The sequence below is a fragment of the Squalius cephalus genome (genome assembly GCF_949319135.1).
Source record: "Squalius cephalus genome assembly, chromosome: 5".
In the NCBI taxonomy this organism is placed as follows: Eukaryota; Metazoa; Chordata; class Actinopteri; order Cypriniformes; family Leuciscidae; genus Squalius; species Squalius cephalus.
Window position 1 is genome coordinate 25,012,524 of NC_137126.1, and position 21,293 is coordinate 25,033,816.

Sequence of the window (21,293 nt, forward strand, 5' to 3'; positions counted from 1 at the left end):
AATGATAATGAAATAAAGAAAAAAAAAAAAGAAGAGAAAAACACATGATCTACCAGACCTTTTTCAGAATGGATCAATGCAGTGTTGGCCTCGCTATAGCAACAGTGTCAAATGCCCCATAGTAACCTCTCTTCTCCCTCCCTTCCTTCTCTCTCTTGCTCGCTCGCTCGCTCACTCATCCGCATGTGCAATTGCTTGCAGGCATCTGAATGCAGCAGATGAACTTTAGCCTACTGAGGAGGCGGTGTGTGTATGTGTGTGTGTGTGTGTGTGTGTGAGAGAGCAGAGAGGGTGGGGGTGGGGGGTGGGGAGACTGGCAGCGTTTGTTTTGTCTGGTCACATGGGGCCAGGGCCGCCTTTCCTACAAGGCCCCGATGCATGCTGGGAAAAGCTGACTGCTGAACGACAGTTAACCCTTTCAGCATGGAAAATATCTGACTGAAATGGGTTAAGGTTTGCAGTTATGTTTGTGCAGATTTATGGAGTATAAGAAGCACTTTTATCAGTCAGTAGCTCTGCAGTGCAGCAAACTGGAAAGCTCAAGCTACATACTTCATTCATTTAGATGTTCAGGAGCAGCCAAACAGACTTTTTCAGCCAAATTTAGAACACCTATTAAAATAAAATTACACTCTCAAATACTTGGCACAAAACAGCCCTGCAGCTTTCAAAATATAATACAGAGAACATTGAGAAAAGTCAAAATTTTTACATAAAAAGCTGACATTTTTTTCATAATTACGAGACGGAAAAAAGTCGAAATAACAAAAAGTCACACACAGACAGAAGCATAGGCTACATGTGCACAGAAATTTGTTGTTAGCGCTGCCTGGTGATCGTATAAAACAGTTTCATAACTGAAAAGCTAAATGACAATTCTCAGTAGCAAGGTGGTAACGTTTCTGTTTTTGAAGCAGTTCAACTTATAGCTTTGCTACTAGTAGAGACGCTGCTGCCAAACACTGTTGAGAGTTCAATTATTCCTAACATAATTTCCAATTAGTATATATTCTACTTTTTAACTTATAATTATGACTTACCAAAGAATGATTTTTTTCTTATTTAACAGAAATGAGTTTCCATACATATTATATTGATATTAGTATTTTTTATTACATGTAATCATTTAAATAATTATAACACTTTATTTGGAATTAAATGAGAAAATTTATTTGCTGAGAAAACATCCAACCTTAAGATTATAGGTTAGGTTCCTTTATAAATTCTCAGACAGCCACTATGGGAATGCAAGAGCTCTTTTCTCTGAGAAACTGTATGTATATCTGGCTTAGTTCAAGGAAAACTTGCAGGATAATCTTACAAAAACTAACCTAACACCCACTGAAAGCTCTCAACACATGACAGAGACACAGAGAGAGACCTGTAAAAGGAAGTAAACAGAGGACAGGCTCTCAACCTGATGTCACCCTGCCAGGCAGGTGGACTGTATGGTCTGTGTTCAGACAGATGTCTGCCTCAATGAATAATACAGAAAAAGAGAGAGAAAAAGAGCGTGGGGGTCGACTAAGTACAAGTTCAGTGGAGCGTGTTCAGATGTGCTCTTATCACAAAAGCACTCCCATGATGCATTGCCTCGGTCAGAGTGTAGGCGGTCAATGCAGCTGTGCACCAGAGAGAGCAAAGCAACTCTGAGAAGAGGGTCACACGACTCATTCAGAGCCCATGAGGACACACTCTGAGACGGTAAGATACAACAAAGTGAGATACAACAGAACTTTACAATCAGAGTGTAAAATGAAATGGATATCACGTACACTCACATAACAATTCAATGAATCAGAAAGACAACTTTTAATTGCCAGCAAACAAGTCTACACAGATAATATAATTAGAGATGATAATCACAAGTTCATGAGGTTTACATCGTCCTGTACCACATTAAAAGCTGGTATAATGTCTGATCCACTCTGCAGATAATTCTGACTGAAAACCACCAACTTAAACAGGAAGAGGCTGTAGGAATGCACTAATTACAATGCTAGCTGTTATCGATAAGCTCATACTAAAAAAAATCAATACTATTTTTGTTTAAATTAACCAACTAAAACTAAAATATACTTTTTTGTCAATGTCAAAGCAATGTTATGATGCTTAAAGGTGCAGTAAGCAATTTTTGAAAAAAGCAGCTGAAACTGGATTGGACAGAGCTCCACAACAAACTTGTAGCCAATCAGCAGTAGGGGTGTCAACTCATGATGGGAGAGGAGAGAGAGTGAGCTGAGCAAGAGGGAGATTTGAAGAAAGACTTTAGAAGGAGAGACGGCTGAGAGACAGAGTTTTCCTGTCTTGCCATTGCCCTAAATGTACTGAGATTTCTCTGGATTCCCTGAATCTTCTCACAATATTATGTATGGTAGATATCGAAAGACCTAAATTCTTTGCAATCTTGCATTAGAAATGTGATTTTTGAATTGTTTGACAATTATCTCATGATATTTGGCATGAAGTGATGAGCCACTTCTTTGCTTGCAAAGACAGAAAAGCTCATTTTACACCCAATCACAAGACCCTCACCTATTACCAATTCCCCAATTTATCAGGGACTGTTTTAAAAAAAAAATTACCTTGGATATTCTATGAGCTTTTCACTTTTATTTTGCCTCTGTCCCAACTTTTTTGGCGTGTGTAGCAGCCATCAAAATAAAATAAAAAATTATATTAACAAAATACACTTAAGTTGGTCAGTGAAAACTTTGCAAATCTTTTCTTTGTACTTTTGTCAGTTTTGTCTGTTTTCTATTTGACTGTTTAAAAAAGTAATTTATTCCATTGATGTTAAAGCTGAATTTTCAGCATCATTACTTCAGTGTAACATGACCCTTCAGAAATCATTCTAATATGCTGATTTGATGCTCAAGAAACATGTCTTGTTATTATCAATGTTGAACAGTTGTGCTGCCAAATATTTTTGTGGAAACCCTGATACTTATTTTCAGGATTCTTTGATGTAGAAAGAAAGAGAAAGTTATATATATATATATATATATATATATATATATATATATATATATATATATATATATATATATATATATATATATATATATATATATATATATATATATATATATATATACACAGTGAAGAAAATAAGTATTTGAACACCCTGCTATTTTGCAAGTTCTCCCACTTGGAAATCATGGAGGGGTCTGAAATTGTCATCGTAGGTGCATGTCCACTGTGAGAGACATAATCTAAAAAAAAAATCCAAAAATCACAATATATGATTTTTTAACTATTTCTTTGTATGATACAGCTGCAAATAAGTATTTGAACACCTGTCTATCAGATAGAATTCTGACCCTCAAAAACCTGTTAGTCTGCCTTTAAAATGTCCACCTCCACTCCATTTATTATCCTAAATTAGATGCACCTGTTTGAGGTCGTTAGCTGCATAAAGACACCTGTCCACCCCATACAATCAGTAAGAATCCAACTACTAACATGGCCAAGACCAAAGAGCTGTCCAAAGACAAAATTGTACACCTCCACAAGGCTGGAAAGGGCTACGGGGAAATTGCCAAGCAGCTTGGTTAAAAAAGGTCCACTGTTGGAGCAATCATTAGAAAATGGAAGAAGCTAAACATGACTGTCAATCTCCCTCGGACTGGGGCTCCATGCAAGATCTCACCTCGTGGGGTCTCAATGATCCTAAGAAAGGTGAGAAATCAGCCCAGAACTACACGGGAGGAGCTGGTCAATGACCTGAAAAGAGCTGGGACCACCGTTTCCAAGGTTACTGTTGGTAATACACTAAGACGTCATGGGAGAAAGTCATGTGGTCAGATGAGACCAAAATAGAACTTTTTGGTCATAATTCCACTAAACGTGTTTGGAGGAAGAAGAATGATGAGTACCATCCCAAGAACACCATCCCTACTGTGAAGCATGGGGGTGGTAGCATCATGCTTTGGGGGTGTTTTTCTGCACATGGGACAGGGCGACTGCACTGTATTAAGGAGAGGATGACCGGGGCCATGTATTGCGAGATTTTGGGGAACAACCTCCTTCCCTCAGTTAGAGCATTTAAGATGGGTCGAGGCTGGGTCTTCCAACATGACAATGAGCCGAAGCACACAGCCAGGATAACCAAGGAGTGGCTCTGTAAGAAGCATATCAAGGTTCTGGCGTGGCCTAGCCAGTCTCCAGACCTAAACCCAATAGAGAATCTTTGGAGGGAGCTCAAACTCCGTGTTTCTCAGCGACAGCCCAGAAACCTGACTGATCTAGAGAAGATCTGTGTGGAGGAGTGGGCCAAAATCCCTCCTGCAGTGTGTGCAAACCTGGTGAAAAACTACAGGAAACGTTTGACCTCTGTAATTACAAACAAAGGCTACTGTACCAAATATTAACATTGATTTTCTCAGGTGTTCAAATACTTATTTGCAGCTGTATCATACAAATAAATAGTTAAAAAATCATACATTGTGATTTCTGGATTTTTTTTTTTAGATTATGTCTCTCACAGTGGACATGCACCTACGAGGACAATTTCAGACCCCTCCATGATTTCTAAGTGGGAGAACTTGCAAAATAGCAGGGTGTTCAAATACTTATTTTCCTCACTGTGTATATATATATATATATATATATATATATATATATATATATATATATATATATAATCACTATTTACAGATTTAGTCCAGGTATATTGTGCCTCCCTGTAGTTTAAATAAAGTCTAAATATTGAGAGGGGACCCTGATGCCAGGATATTATGTAGCAGGCTAGCCGCCAGCCAGTCAGTCAGATAGCAATTGCTGACTTCAACCAGTTCTTACCAGTTTTGCAACCAATGTACGTGAGTGAGCAGTCTGTGGACGTCTGAGACTAAAGTCCACAAGACTTTTTGTCACTCTAACTATGTGCACTCATGTAACCTTTATCTACTCAGTTGAGTGTGTGTGTGTGTGTGTGTGTGTGTGTGTGTGTGTGTGTGTGTGTGTGTGTGTGTGTGTGTGTGCGCGTGCGTTCAGAACTCTGAGTACGACAACAGTTGCTGCTGACTACAGGGTATGAATAGGATCATTGCATGCACACCAATCCCTGATCACTAGACAGCGACCTTTCCTGAACCAGCTCAGATCCCAGATGACCCTGCCAGGACGCTGACACTGACACACACACACGCAAAAGCTTAAACGTGCACATGAAAGCCAGAGATTATCACAGTTTGCTGAGGTCATGCTATGCAACCGAAAGACCCAGAAGCTCATCTTTCAGATTTACGTGTTATCAGTTCACTGCAGTCGTCAGTTATCTATGCTCCAGTGAAATCTGTAACAAATTAGATTAAAAAAAAGATCAGGATGACATTGATTAGAGTATTTGAGAGTGAAGTGATCTATGCTGTACCAAAGCTTACTTTTAGTCACTCACAAACTGGGTTTTTGACAAATGTGGGGTGAGATTTAAGCCTTGTTTGTTTGTGTACGTGCTTGTAAATGACTATAGAGGAAAGGATCATAAAGATTACAGTGTCAGCTCCCGGGTAAAGACTGAGATACGGTGGATAAGGTGGATAAGGTGAACGAGGAAAATTAGTCAGAATGGATCAAAGTTTATGCTGTGTGTACATTAGGTTAAAAAATAAAGATAGGGTGAGAGAGAGAGAGAGAGAGAGAGAGAGAGAGAGAGAGAGAGAGAGAGAGAGAGAGAGAGAGAGAGAGAGAGAGAGAGAGAGAGAGAGAGAGAGAGAGAGAGAGAGAGAGAGAGAGAGAGAGAGAGAGATACAGGCGGCCTGGGCGTTGTGCCAGCTTATTATGAAAGGTCCAGGTGGGTGTCTGAGTTTACATGATACTTATGACCTAGTCAACACACACACACACAAACACTCCCAGGCTTCTCAGAACACACCCTGATTCCACGTACCCTCACTAGAGCGGTCTAAAACAAGATGACTGTTCACTGACCCCACACTTACACAAAGAGTGCGTACCACACACACACACACACACACACACACACACACATACACACAGTGATCTAAATGACCCACATGGAGGTAAATGTGACAGCTGTGTCCAAAGCAGTCAAAACAAGGGTGTATCTGATCGTCCAACACACCAGGAAATGTCTTGTTACATTTGGGACAGCTAGAGGGTCCATTCTACTTTAGTTTTTCCATCCTTCCAAGAAACCAACAAACTCTAAATGTGGAGAAGTTTCAGCCATGCGATGGTGTTTTGGACCTCTGGGGATCTGCAGAATTTAAGCACGAAAACACCAATGCCAAGAAGGAAGCATAGAGCGCACGAATACATGCAGGGAAGAACTGCAGGCAGGGTGGGTCATTGCACTTGGAAAACAGCCTGGAAAACATATTACCATGACTATGCAAATTCTTTTGGGAGAACTTGAATTTGTGACACATACATCATATTTTTTGCCTGCCATTCTCTGGGTGGACAGGAAAACTCTGGTTTATGTCATTTAACAAAATCCCATTCGAGCAAAGTTTTTGAATTTTTTTTTAAATATTATTTATCTAAAATGCCTTCATATGATTTTTCAGCAAGAGACTTGCAATTATTTCCAGAGGAACTGGACTAGCTAACGACAATACAGAGTACAAGCTGTCTGAATTTTATTGTCATCCAGCCTGTCCAACATTTTAATTATTTTTAACAAAAAGCAAATACTCATTTCCAAACCCATTTGACTGGGATGAACCGTTACTGTGGCACAAGGGCACACACTGCAAAAAAATCTATTTTAACTCAGTATTGTCTTGTTTCAGTAAAATGCCTAAAAATACATTTATCTGAGAAACAAGATATTAAGTGTTGTTTTCAAAGAATTCCAAAAATCTTTAGACAGGTTTATTTAATGCAGTAATACACTAAAACCGGTTTTCCCTTTGAATGGACTTGTGGCTTTTTTACATTTTAAGCATAAACCTGACTAAGCTAAGAACTTCTTTGTCAAATATCTTTTTTTTTTTTTCAAACCAGCTGCAAGCTGAAATCCAAGCACACCGTGACAAAGTGTTATCTGAAATGCTGAAGGATTCCTAACTACATTCCAACTGTGGATTTAGGGTCTTTGGGAATAAAAAGTGTTAAGTTTACTTTAAAGAAATGACAAAAAATGCTTCAAAACTAAAAAATCCTAGCAGTAGCAGTATGCTCTGAAGAGACAACATTTTATAATCATGTATAAATGATCTCTAAAGTTAAAAAGAACAGCATTTATTTGAAATAGAAATCTTTTGTCACACTATAAGTGCCTTTACTGTCCCTTTTGATCAATTTAATGTGTTTTCAATGGTGTAAATATTACTGATACATGTCTCCTACTGTTGGTTACATGTACTTCAGCCAGACTCTGGCACAGCTAAGCAGTGTCAGAAAATGTGGGTAGGAAGAAATCTTATTTGGCCTGCCTGTATTTTGGAAATCTGAAATATAGTTAATATTTGAGAAAAACAGCTGATGATTCAGGAAAACACTGAAAATTCAACCGTACCACACAGATGTGACATGTGAGTGATATTGGTAATTGTGGGATCACAATGACTATTTTAGAAATCATGCCCCGTGTACTCTTTTTTTTTTCCAGGCCGTGTCATCATAGAGTTCTCAGGGGGGTTAACGACTGCCCTCTTTTAGTCTCCCGGCCTGGTTGTTTATGTTGGTGACAGATCAAGCTCCCATACATCATCTCGAGCTGTCTGTGCCTCTGTTGCAACAAGAATGGAAGGGTTTAATTTCTAGCCCAGCCACTCTTTGCTCACAGGGCAGCCAGGGGAGATAAGGAGGGGCCTGACCCAGACACCCTCAAAGGTACAATATGTCATTTTTTTCGCTGCTAGGGGTCGCTAACCTCTTACAATAACAAAGGCATAGGTTGATGACGCATAAGCAGAATTATGGAACTTGTCGTCATGCTGATGGATCTAATAATGTTTATGGATGAATGAATACATTGATGTTTTTTAACATGACTGTGGTGTGAAGCAGGGCGCGATTGCTAATGAGAGACAGATATCAGCACCACGCGCGAGTCCCGCGGATATAAGGGAATAAGGACATTTCATTCTACCGAACTACCCGCAAGTGCTGAATTACTACTCACACAGGTCAGTTTATTTGACGAATTAAACTTGTGAGGTAACGCAGCGCTGTTTCACTTGGTCTACACTATCACACTAAACTGCATTTGAGTGTGTTGAAAGTTATAATGTTATTCTATGTGTTAGTTTGTTGGCTGTATGAGACTAACAGTAAGCTAGATCAACATTAGAATAACATACTGATCATAATCTAACATTTCATCATGTTGAGCTATATAACATTGATTCGTTTTATGTACATTTGCTCCCCTGTCTAATAAAGTACATGCAAGAGCAGTGTCTCTGTCAAGTCGAAGTTAGTCACGGACGTGAAGCTCTCGAAAACGCCACGCTGATATTGATCCTCATTTTAGTTCTCCTTTTGTCCCAAAGACTGCTTGCCCTGGTCCATAATATTTGAACGAAACAACAACAGCGTGAGCGTGCCGCTAGACGTTACGCAGTTGTCCACGTCTGTCACCATGTTTACTATGGCAGTACGAGCTGAAACCAGGGACAACACGGATATTATGTCATTGACAGGCGACAATGACCAGGGACGAGCCATTATTTAAAATTGGAATTTCTCTGAAATTAAAAATCTTTGGTAACTTTTGGGATATTGTAAGTACACAACTGCAGTAAGCACATCACACTGTGCAAGTGATTTTTGGATATTTTATTACAAAAATCTTACATATTGTACCTTTAAAGGGGTCATCGGATGCCCATTTTCCACAAGTTGGTATGATTCTTTAGGGTGTTCATATAAAGTTTGTAACATACTTTGATTAAAATTCCTCAATGGTTGTGTAAAACAACACCCTTTTACCTCCTCAAAAACAGCTCTGTTCACAGTGACCTGTTTCAGTGCATGTCTCTTTAAATGATAATGAGCAACTGCTCACCCCACCCCACTCTTCCATGGAGGGTGTCGAATGGCTGATGGCAGAAATTCTAATTCTAAGTCAGTGGTCGTGGGCGGAGCATGAGCTTTATTACATCATAGTGCTCAGAAAATCCAAACTGCCTAATTATTGAGAGTGTTTAAACTTTTTGAGGATTTAAAAAAAAAAGGAGTGAGTGGATTTTTTTCATTGTATGGTGGTTGTGTCCACACACTGCAAAGACAGATTTATATGCAAATGCCAAAAAATTCATATAAAAGTGAATTTTGCATCCGATGACACCTTTAATGAGTTTGCTCACTCCGGCTGAAGCCTCAGGGGGATGGCCATACTGGAACTAAATGTTTATTTTCATAGCATGAATAAAACACCCCCACCAAGAGTAGACTACGGCTTATTGTCAGGGTTGGGAGCTGATTGATTGACACAGTCTTTATTATCTTTATGGAGTTATGTTGAAGATCAGGGTTGGCAGGTCTGTGCATCTTAATCATCAAGTGAGGACTTAATCATGTGCATTCATTCATAAGAAGAAACTGCATAGTCCAAGAAAATCTCCCATATATGCCTTAGCTGTGCTCGAGTCAAGTTCTAATTAATTAATTAATTTAACAGTAATTGTAGCGAGACATCTTGTTATATGTTTTCAAAATGATTTTATATTGTTCTACAGAATGTCACGAAAGAAATGTATATACACACATATGCATATACGTGTATTTTATTGTTGAAAACAGTTTTTGCTGCTTAATATTGTGTAAACGGTGATAATTTTTCCAGGATTCTTTGTTCAAAAGAACAGCATTTATTTGAAATAGACATCTTTTGTAGCATTATAAATGTCTTCACGCTCACTTTTGATCAATTTAATGCAACCTTGCTGAATAAAACTATTAATTTCTTTAAATAAAAATACTTACCCCAAATTGCTAAATAATAAGAAATGTTTCTTGAGCACCAAATTAGCATATTCACATGATTTATGCAAATTCAGCTTTGCCATCACAGGGGGAAAAAAATCATTAAATTATGTAAATCCAATGCAGTCTTTTAGATTTCCATTCAAGAAGTTATTCAGATGATTAAGATGTTATATTTATGACCACAAGTCATACAGGTTTGGATCAACTTGAGAGTGAGCAAATGATGACAGATTTTACATTCTGGGGTGAACAATTACTTTAAATGAAAATTGTGTAACCTGTGTGTGTAAGCCCTTACTTGTCTTCTATGACAGTGACATGGTTGGATGGAATTCCCAGCACTGCACAGCTGTCAAGCAGTTCCCTTTTGCGTTGGAGTCCTTGATTGTTGTAATTGCCTGAGGATTGCAGAAACATTTGATGCGTCTCTTTTACATTACACAAGCATGTCAAATATTTCAGCAGAAGTCCAGATTTCTTTACCAAATCATAGATTATTTATGCAAATTACATTATTAAAAAGCATGCATTTGCAAGGTAAAAAAAAAAAAGGGATCTGGCTTTCAATAGAACTGAAAAAATGATTCAGGTTATGGTTATAATTTATTTACAGAATAGTAAACCTACCTGTTGACAAACATAACAAATAAACGGATGCTTGTGATTCAACAAGTTTCAATATTGTAGGTGCAAAGAACATGCATTCGTCATCTGGATGTGCAGTGACTAAAAGAGCTCGAGTCTCGTTTGCTGTCATGCGCTGCTTGCCATCCTCTGAGTTTCGTAAGAGTGCGCCGGACCTCTTTTGTGTTGGACAAAATTGTGCGTTTCCAAAGGTGTATGAAGGGGTGGATATTTTATTTCGTAAGCGTGGCCATAACTGGCTAAATCTGTAATACACAAACTTTATAGAAACTGTGTAAGCCACTAAGACAAATATGATGGAAACGAAAACAAACATCTCGACCGCGCCATGAAAGAGTCCGTGTAGAACATCGTTTCCTGACTAATGGTTCCTATAGACCTGCAGATCGGATTGTTTGAACAAAAAACACTGGGTTATTGTAGGATATTATTTGTTTCCAACTTATATACACCTAATATAATTTTGAAGTCAGAAAAAAGCACAACTGCACGACAGAATTGATTAAATTATATTTAATAAACTCCTTAGCTGGAATAATTTCAAATGCGGAAGCATAAAACAATTATTAATACGGGAAACAATTCGTTTCAAAAAGTTGATTTTTAATACAACATAATTTCCCTGTATTTCTGGTGTGCAGCAATATACGGAGATTGAGGCTTGGGTGGGGTGAAGGCCGTGGGGAGAGTTTGAACGTCACACCGTTTCATCCTGTTTGCTTGAGAAAAAGTCTTTCACTCCATCTCCTCAGGTGCACCAGAGCTGCACAAAATGCAAACCACCGGGCATTCAGCAAGAAGAACCCGCCATACTTGTGACGTATATTAACTTCTGGCGCAGAATCTTAAATAAAACGACTCGAATTTATATCCACGACTCAGTGAGGACAAATAACAAGCCTGTGTTTGAAGTGTGTGTGTGTGTGTGTTTGCTCGCGCAGTCTCACTGCCGACGAGTTACATTACCGCACGTTTGAACCGCACAGACTCACCTTTCAGCGCTTATTGGAGTATCTTTAAGGACATGAGGTGAGTGTATTATTTAATGTGAATATTTTGAGCGCTTTGTGGTGAATTACACGCAGGCTCGTGAGAGCTGAGCGCGTATGTTCAAGATGGCGACGCAATTTTGAATGCAAAGGTGCAACATTCAGCTAACGGATGTTTCCCTTAAACTCTCCCCTGGCTCACTATATATTGATTTAGGTGATCTCTTATGAGGCTGATTTACATCTCTGTCTACCCGAGATATTAAGATTTTGTTTGTGGTTTCCGGTTAAATGTTGTTCCTCGGATTAACTAATATTAGCTTGCTGGCTAACGCCATTAGTGTGAGTTCATACCACAGCCAGGAGTTTATGGCTGAAAATCATCATTAAAGTCTGCTCCGTAATATACACACATGAGCTTTAAACATTAAATGTGTTATTCTTTTCTTGCATGTAAACAGTAACGTTAGTGTCTAAAATCATGCTTGAAACGAGAATAACAAGTGCTGAATGTGAAACCCACTGTATTCAGTAGGCTATGTCAGTTTCGCTGCCTGGAAATTAGGCTACATAAAGTTTGGACTTGTGCACCTATATACGCTTCACAACTGATGACAGTTCTTTGCAACAGTCTGTTGAAGTTATCAACCTTATAGATAAAACGTACTTTAATGACATACACGTTTACCAGAGACATTCAAATGTACTCATAAATATTGCATTGACTTGCTTGGGACAAATAAACAGTCTATTAGACAGGATTTTCCTTTATCTCAGTGTTTTGAAGTATTTTTGATATTTATATTTCATATTACACATACGTATGTATGTGTGTGTACAAACAGTGTATGTATATATTTGACTATAATGCTGAGATTTAAAGAAAAAAAAAAAACTATTTATGGTGTGTTTGTGTATATATAATGTGCCTTTATGTGCCTTTTCCCCCTTTTAGTGTAGGATGCACCCCTGTAAATTCAATGTGCATAACATCTAAATGAGTTTGTGCTCACTTCATAATAGGACTTGTATATTGAAGGGGAAGTACCAGCAGTTCCAGCATGAGATTGAGTGTTTTAGTCACTTGCAACATTTTGTTGTTGGTGAGTGTCAACTTCTAGCATGTCAAAATGTCGACTAGCACCCAGAAACGAGTGAAATGTGCAGCCAGAAATGTAAATATGTTTTCAGGAAATATTTTTCAGATCTGTTAATTAGGGTGCAGAGTACATGCACTGGCATAAAGGCAGAAGTTCACAGTGAGCATGTTCATAACTGCAGAAGGTAAGAAAAGTAGTTGTCGTTCACACTTACAGCCCACAATTAAGCAATGCTGGTGAATCCAGCATCTCTCTCTCTCTCTCTCTCTCTCTCTCTCTCTCTCTCTCTCTCTCTCTCTCTTTCTGTCTGTCGACCCTGCAGCAGAACCCAGCTCTGTTTGCGGCTCCACTTGCAACTTAATTAGGCTTGCCATCAGGAGAGATACAGAGTGTAAAGAGCCTGTAAAGAGTGCCAGGCCTGCAACAGAGTGCCCCCCCCCATCATTGCTGTTGCCTTATGTGCTGGCTGAGGGACAGTGGAGTGAAACACAGGACATGTAACTGTTGTGCTGCCGTGTCTGTGGCCAAGCGTGGCACGGTAATGCTAGTGAGCGAGCAAGCACCGGAAAATACTTAGAGGCAAGCTGCCACGTTGACTAAGTTTTGGAGGGGTTTTGTTCCCATTGTGCCATTAAAATTAGAGAGATATATTGATATGTTTTTTATAACTGATAGCAATTATTTGCATGTTTATGTGCCCGATAACTGATATACAGAACTGATTTATTACTGATAAATTAACTGATTCTATATTTGTTTAATTTCTGTTTTTGACAATTATAACAACAGTAATGAACTGAACAAACTGTTTTATTTAACACTTTTTAAATACTGCAATTTCTGCAGTTTCACTCTCTTCTTGCATACAAAACAAAACACACTTCTACATCAATAAATGGTCTGAAAGAGTGCAAAAAAAAAAAAACTTTGATAAAGGTAAACAAACAGGTAATGAATATAGCATGTACAAATAATTCTAACAAATAAAAAAGCATGGAACATTCTAAACCACCTAAATAATAAAAAAAACATTACTTTAGTGTAGCTTAATAATCCCAGTTGCATCTTTTTATTTATAACAACAGGATTAATATTAACAACATCAGTGTTTTTTTCTCTCCAGATAAGTAATACCAAATATGTTATTTACAGTAATGCTATAGATTGTTGTTTTATTTGAGAATCAAATAAATAAGCTTAACAAATATTAACTTTACAATGAAGAATTTAATTGAAGTTTTTAGGCGTTTAAAAACAGGGCTTATGCAAAACACCATTCATATTAGGATACTCTGGCTTATTAAAGAGCCTACAAGACTTAAATTACAAGACTCAAGCTTTCAAATCACTTGTTCTTAAATCACTTGTTCTTAAATCACAAGGCTTAAAAACGCATTGTTTCTTGAGACAGCATGATGATATGACTCAGGTGCTAAAGTCTGACATCATCAATTGACAATCGGTTCGTGAGATCGGCCTATTTTAGTGACTCCCGATCGAGTCATAGAATGTGATGATCAGCTGATACTGATCTCCAGAGCAGATCAATCGTAGCATCCCTATATCTGCGCTTTATCTGTGCGTTTACACAGAACTTCTCGCGAAGATAATTAATTTCCACAGAGCTGTAATTATTTAGCTAATTATTATAATATAACTAATAAAAGTTATATTGTAGAAGTTAATATAATTTAAGGAGTTTCAGTTTTTAATTTAAGGGAGTTTTCCTTTTTCATGTTTTCCTTTTTCTTTAGTGTGTTATGTAGCTGTTCATATCTCAATGTCTCCCACAAAAATATTTATTCTATCTAAAAGAGAAGACAGATCCAGACCTAGCTAAAACACCTCGATCGAATTCTACCTCACCGACCTACGTCACTAGGTGGAAATATTCGCATAATGCCGCCCAAATCCATACGCAAAGAAAGAAGGGGTGGCTTCAGTTATCAGTAGTGTTGTTGCCACCATGTTGTGAGACGCTGTGTGTTTCTATGCAAAAGCAACACTTTATTTGGCCTTCCAAAGGTGGACGCAGTTAGGAATCAGTGGTTGATTTATTTACAACACTGTTCCAGAACAGTACAACTCAAATGTTCGTTGCATTAAAGGTATAGCAGAGGATTTTCCCGAATTTTAGAAAAGAACCGCCCTACCTGCTCCCGAGAGGGAACGCCTATTAAACGTGTGCACGAGAGAGCATGCACGAGCTAATCATAGCTTACATTAACTTTTACTAGCAGTGATTTTAAATGGATTTCTCCAAATAGCATGCCAAACTTTACCTGTCGAGTAGAATCTTCGCGACCGAGGCATCAGTGGGAAGCCCAACCTGTGTTTTGAGCGCACGCCATCGTGTGAATCGTGTGCACGAGCACGTGCGACGGCCTTACTTAAACATATCACCAGAATGATTGACACTTAGGAGGACCAATAGTCTTGATGATCCACCCGGAAAAAGAAAATCCTCCGCTATACCTTTAATGGCTGTTATGTTAAATAAAGTTATCAAGTTATTTTACCTTTGAAGTTTGAACACCTTGACTCATCTCCCCTCAGATGCAGTGCTTTAAAGGTGCCTTGTGTAATGTCCGCCAAAAAATCAATTCATACTCATACACACATTCCATACCAGATGGGGGCAGTATACCTCCAGAAAGTGAGTTGGTCTACTCTAGAGTAACAACCGAGAAACGGCATAGTCTCTATGCTCCGCCCCTACCTTCACAACGACCCTAGAGCCATAGCCGAAGCCGAGCCAACTCCTAATAGAGGACGTTTTGACTCCAGAGGAACATTGGTTGATGTCAAGTGATTTTGAAATATGACATCTTCAAGCTACTCCCCTTCACCTTTACCAGTGAATATGTTCATATTTGTTTTGTTCATATTACATTTTTATTGTTAGTTTGAATTACATTAATTTGACAGACAGCTTTCTCTGATGTTGACCAAGCTAGGGCCAACGTAACCAGAGCTGCCAACTCTCACGCATTCACCGTGAGACACACGCAATTGACACTTTTCACATGCTCTCACGCCACACATCAATTTTCTCACGCACAGAAAAATCGCGAAGCAAAGAGGACACTGAGACCGACAGACTAGACAGAGCAGGTTACTTTATGATATAAAAGAATCTCAGCTCTCAGATTCTGTCAATTTTATTACGCAATTCAAACAATAAATACCGTTTTGGCGCTTGTAAATGTTACACGACAGATCCCTAGCGCACGTGAACCGATCATCTCTACTAGCTAATAGTAAAAAAACGCGAACACTGTTGAAAGATACAGTAGGCTACAACTTACCAAAATGTATTCCTCATACATAATATCTCTTTCCTGAACTGAAATGTAGTAGTGGGCTGTACTTTCCACACGATTGACATCAGGTTCAAGTACGCCCACAAGCCGTGCGAGTTATTCGTGTATTGCAGTTTGGCTGGTGGTTATGTTGCCCGCATACCGCCTCCCATGGCCGAAACTGGTATTATGACACCTGTCGGGCTGTGGCTAGTAATTTAGCATGCTAATTCAGGTTGATATCTCTGCAGCACTATAACTTGTCATTTTTTTAATGACATCACCGCCCTTATTTCTTCTCATTCTTTTGATGCGTGTAGCTCATTTTTTGGATATTTTTACCTCAATTCTTACACATGGCACCTTTAAGGTTTAAGGCATTGTTTGTAGAGAGATGATCAAGGACTCCAGATATGTATGAGGCACATAGATACCAGGGAGTGTGTTAAAGTTGCCATGAAATGGAAATCTATTTTCTAAATGCATCTTAATGGTCTTATTGTGAATAATTCATCCATGCATGTTATTATTAGGAATGCACAAAAAATTCCCCTACTGAAAATTTTCTGTTTCGGGCCAAAATGGTTGTGAATGCCCGAAATCATTGACTAATTAACGCTTCCCCGAATGGCACATTTTGACTTCAGCGTCTATTTTGTGCACATAACAGATAAACTACAACAGTTAAACGTGTCCGCTGTGTCATGTGCCATGACTGTTTGACATGATCGATTTCTCTATTTTAATCGATACTGAAATGGATTCTTAAAGCCCCCCTGTGGCGAAAATCAAGTTTTTAATGTTCATATGGTTTAAGACAAACCATGTGCAAATTTATAAGTTAACACCATTGCTGCGTATTTTCTCCTTAGAACTGCAGGGAGCCAAATACGGTCTCATAAACATGGTTTGAAATCACTGGTGTTTCTGGCGTAATAAAATGCGGCATATACACGACGTATCTTTTTTTTTTTTTTCTCAAAACCCAATTTTATATGTGTAGCATTTTTTTCCAACTATGCAGGTAACGTTTTACAATATCTTGAAAAATTACTTGTATTACTTTTTAAACTGTTTAACTGATGATTATTATTAGTAGTAGTATTAATCGGTCTAAATTCTTACTGTCGCTTAATGGTTAACCAGTTAATTTTGAGCATCCCTATTGGCGACTTTAAAGGGATAGTTCACCCTATCCCTGTCGTTCTAAATCTGTATGACTTTCTTCTGTGGAACACAAGATATTTCTAAGATCTTTGGAGTCCAAACAACATAGACCCAACTGAAAGTCAGGTTAGTAACAACATGAGGGTGAATAAATGATGATTTCATTTTTATTTTTTTGGGTGAACTGTCCCTTTAAGATTGGCTAGCACAGAGAAACATCCTCTGGGAGAGGTTGTCATTTCATTCTGATATGGGTTGATCCTCCTCTGCCCAATAGTAATCTTGACCATCAGAACTGTTCTCAGATCATTGTTAAAGTTAAGATTTAACAATAAGCTTCCCCAGCACAAATGGATGTAGAGCTTTCAGTTAGACTTTTGCATATTTCCTTGACCGATCAAATCATGTGCAGAGTGGTGGTTTAGTGAATCTTTATATATTAATATGTCTCTATTGTGGGGTTGATGGGGCCAAATGACATCAGTGTGGCAGATGTTTCTGACAAATCCTGGATTTTGCAGGATGTGGGAGTGTTATGCTCGCTGTCTGCGCTCTTGTGCTGAATATTTAACTTTTACAGTGTTTCATTGTCAGGTTTAATTTATAAGTGATGTGTCAATGTTTGATATGTTTTATGAATGCTACCTGTTCAGTATTTTTCTCTTTGTGGATTGCTTTTGATATAGCCCTGAGACATATTTTGGGGGTAAGTGATGACAAAAGGTTGAATTTATGGCATGAATGGATGCAAGAAGATGGAGGGGCAGGTTGAACCTGATGAAAGAGAGACAAAAGGTACAAAAGTGAAGTGTGGACATATCAAACAATAGGTCTCCTCCTGATTAGGCTGTATTTTTGTTCAGGCTCTGACAGATAAGCATTATGATGTGTGTATGGAAAATCCAATCCGCACACACTCTGAGCTGAGGAGCACTCAGCCAGCTCCAGTCATGGAGATTCCTGCTGACTGATTTGGGTATGCAAACAGACTCTCGTGTTGATACGTGGGACAGAGCTTATTAGTGTGTACTGAAGTGTGACCTGTGATCTGAAAGCCAAATAAATGCCCTTGACCTTTTGACCTGATATGAAAATTTATTAACAGAATTTTTCAGGGTTATACAAAAAGCTTTCTTGCTAATATTCAAGTAAAATGGTAATGCATGGAACAGTCTAGCATTTGCTCTAATGATAATGCATTGATTTGAATGGAGGAATAGAAGTGTTTGTGGGGTCACTGGAATAGCCCAACTATTACTTGGTTTACAGTTTGTCTATGATAATGGAAAGATTGTGGACTTTGCTACAGTAAACCACTGAACCCTTCAGTAGCATCTGTTGTTGCATTTTGCTGTACGTGTCTTGTGTCAGGAGAGATGGATGCTGTCCAGCCACAGATAGCAAGGGCTTTGAGCCTAAGGTCTGAGTCCACAAATACTGTGTACATGTCCATGTCACCCTTACATTATTATCATTGCATTATTTTTACCTTTCTGTTTAAACAGAAAGTCATTTATGTGCTGCACTGAGTGTGCATTTTTACATTAATACATGACCTCTGGTGTACCAGTGCTTTGGCAACAAGTCATCTTTATTTTTATAGTGCTTTAAACAATAGATTTGTTTTCCCAAGCACCTTTACAATAACAAAGAGGAAAGTAACAGAATTAATGATGCAACCTTCATCAAATATAAGACAAATTTTCCTGTAAAGCAGCTGTAGAAATATATTATTATTGTTATTATTTGTGTTTATTTGGATAGGAACAGATGCATTATACATAGATAAATGCCAGCCATCTAATGCAAGTTTCATAGTTAAGGGTGTAATGGCACACACACCATGTCTCGATACGATATGAAACTATTGTGATACTTTAAGCCAAATTAAAGAAGATGGTTATATTATTATTAGGGATGCACTGATATGAAAATTTTGGCTAATACCGATAATTCTTTATTTTTAAAAGCCGATAACGATAGGCCTATATATTGGCCGATAAATCTAAATCTAAATCCAAATTTTATATGATTTTTTTGAGAGCCTGATTACAAAAGCAAAAGTCTCGCCATTAAAAGCCATGTCCCAAGCACTTCAACATAAATCAAACCTAAACAGTACAGTAGCCTATAGTGAACCAGTGTAAGATTCGTTAACTTTGAGTTCAAAATGAAGAGCTTCAACCCATATTCAGTGTGCAAATTGAAAAAGGAAAAAGTACTTGATCATCAAGTACTTGACTTGTACCTGAACTTTAAAGGGGATTTTTCATATGACAGTAATAGCCATATATGGTAAAATAAATGAAACTTTAACAAAGTTTTGCTCTAATTTCTATACATGCAAGAGATAAACCTGTGAGCTTTTACAAGTTTACAAACATGTCTCTAGGGGTGGGTGATCTTCCTAAAATTTCATATCACTATCTTATAACAAACAATAACGATCTGAATCGCGATCTTCCCAATTTTGAGGTGTACTATCGAGAATATCCAGACTGTAAACAAGCCTATGGACTTTTCTGTTTTCACAATTTAAAACAATTATTGCAATAAACAATCAGTTTTCAAAATAGTGGTCGTTGACTGATATATATATATATTTTTTTATGGCCGATGCCGATATCCTAAAGAGCAGGCCAATATAAATCCTATATATTTTAATTAATATTTAAATTGGAAATTAATTTTTTTAAAAATCTATAAATTAAACAGACTTCCTTTAGATTGTAACTTCTAGATTCTGTAATCGTATTAAATTATTTTTCAGAATGTTGCCGTCAGCGGGCAACCAGGTGAGACACAGGGCCCACGACCGATCTAAATTATCCAGATAGAAATTTGTTGCCCATTCTCAGTAGGAAAGTGCCAAACAACATCGCTCTGCAACATTGCTCAAAAAGTTGCCCTGTGTATCATCACCTTAAAGGAACACACCGACTTTTTGGGACTTACAGCTTATTCACCGTATCCCCCAGAGTTAGATAAGTCCATACATACCCTTTTCATCTCCGTGTGTGCCGTAACTCTATCTGACACACCCACCGCTAGCCTAGCTTAGCACAAAGACTGGAGGTAAACGACTCCATCTAGCATACTGCTCCCAATAAGTAACAAAAAAAGCCAACATTTTCCTATTTACATATTGTGATTTGTATAGTCACAGCGTGTACAAATAACAAGGTCACATGAGACAGCACAGCCATCTTCTAACCGTATACATACTGGGAACTATATTCTCAGAAGGCAAAGCACTGCTACTTCTGCGGAGTGATTTACTCCAACTCTGAGCTTCTCAGGTGCTGCAAGTAAATCACTCCACAGAAGTAGCAGTGCTTTGCCTTCTGAGAAATCCAGTTAGAAGTAGCAGTGCTTTGCCTTTTGTATACAGTATACAGCAGTATGCTAGCTGCAGCCGTTTACCTCCAGTCTTTGAGCTAAGCTAAGCTAGCGGTGGGTGCGTCAGTTACGGCACGCACGGAGATGAAAAGGGTATGTAAGGACTTATCTAACTCTGGGGGATACGGTGAATAAGCTTAAAGGTGCTCTAAGCGATGTCACACGTTTTTTAGGCCAAAACATTTTTTGTCACATACAGCAAACATTTCCTCACTATCCGCTAGCTGCCTGTCCCCTGAACACACTGTAAAAAAATGCGGTCTCTGTAGACAGGCCAGGCTCCACAAACGGCAAGAAAAACAAACTGGCCCAGCCTGGACCACGAAACATAACAAACAGTGTTCCAGCCAATAACCGACAAGAATGATTTGGGGGTGGGGGTTAGTGTGTGTGTGCACATGAAGGGGGGTGTTGGGAGTGGAGGAGAGAGAAGCATGAAGAGGGAAGTTAGCTAGAGGAGAGATGTCCTAGACAACGACTAACGTTGGAATTATATTCTCTTGAATTTTGATATGGCCGACACACGACCAAAGAGACGACGTTCTGATGAACAAATAGCAAAGAAGAGGGAAAAGGAGAAGGAACGTGCAAAGTCCCGAATTTACATCGGAAAAGCCTCTGACTCGTTCATGACTGCTTCAGGAAGCACGAAAGGGAGGGGGAGGGGACGGGATGAGGAGGAGGGAGGGTCGAGCTAGCCTCCGTTTTGTTTGACAATAATTCGAACGTCAACAAGAAGTGATGTCACCCAACATCGCTTAGAGCACCTTTAAGTCCCAAAAAGT

At 38.5% G+C, this 21,293-nt stretch overlaps 2 protein-coding genes across 19 annotated transcripts in view; one reads left to right on the forward strand and one right to left on the reverse strand.

Annotated features, from left to right (window-relative positions):
- Window positions 1-10,902, reverse strand: part of pigl (phosphatidylinositol glycan anchor biosynthesis, class L) — a gene marked incomplete at its 5' end in the record, with an annotated part of 23,578 nt that extends 12,676 nt beyond the window's left edge. Inside the window, 3 exon segments of the mRNA XM_079871476.1 lie at window positions 10,205-10,304; window positions 10,534-10,881; window positions 10,884-10,902. Coding sequence (XP_079727602.1) covers window positions 10,205-10,304; window positions 10,534-10,881; window positions 10,884-10,902 — 467 coding nt within the window.
- Window positions 10,903-11,207: 305 nt separating this feature from the next.
- Window positions 11,208-21,293, forward strand: part of ncor1 (nuclear receptor corepressor 1) — a 124,499-nt gene continuing 114,413 nt past the window's right edge. For all 18 annotated transcript variants that reach the window (XM_079871427.1, XM_079871425.1, XM_079871443.1 and 15 more), the window contains exon 1: window positions 11,208-11,580. The gene's annotated coding sequence lies outside the window, so the exon portion shown is untranslated. The remainder of the gene's footprint in view (window positions 11,581-21,293) is intronic.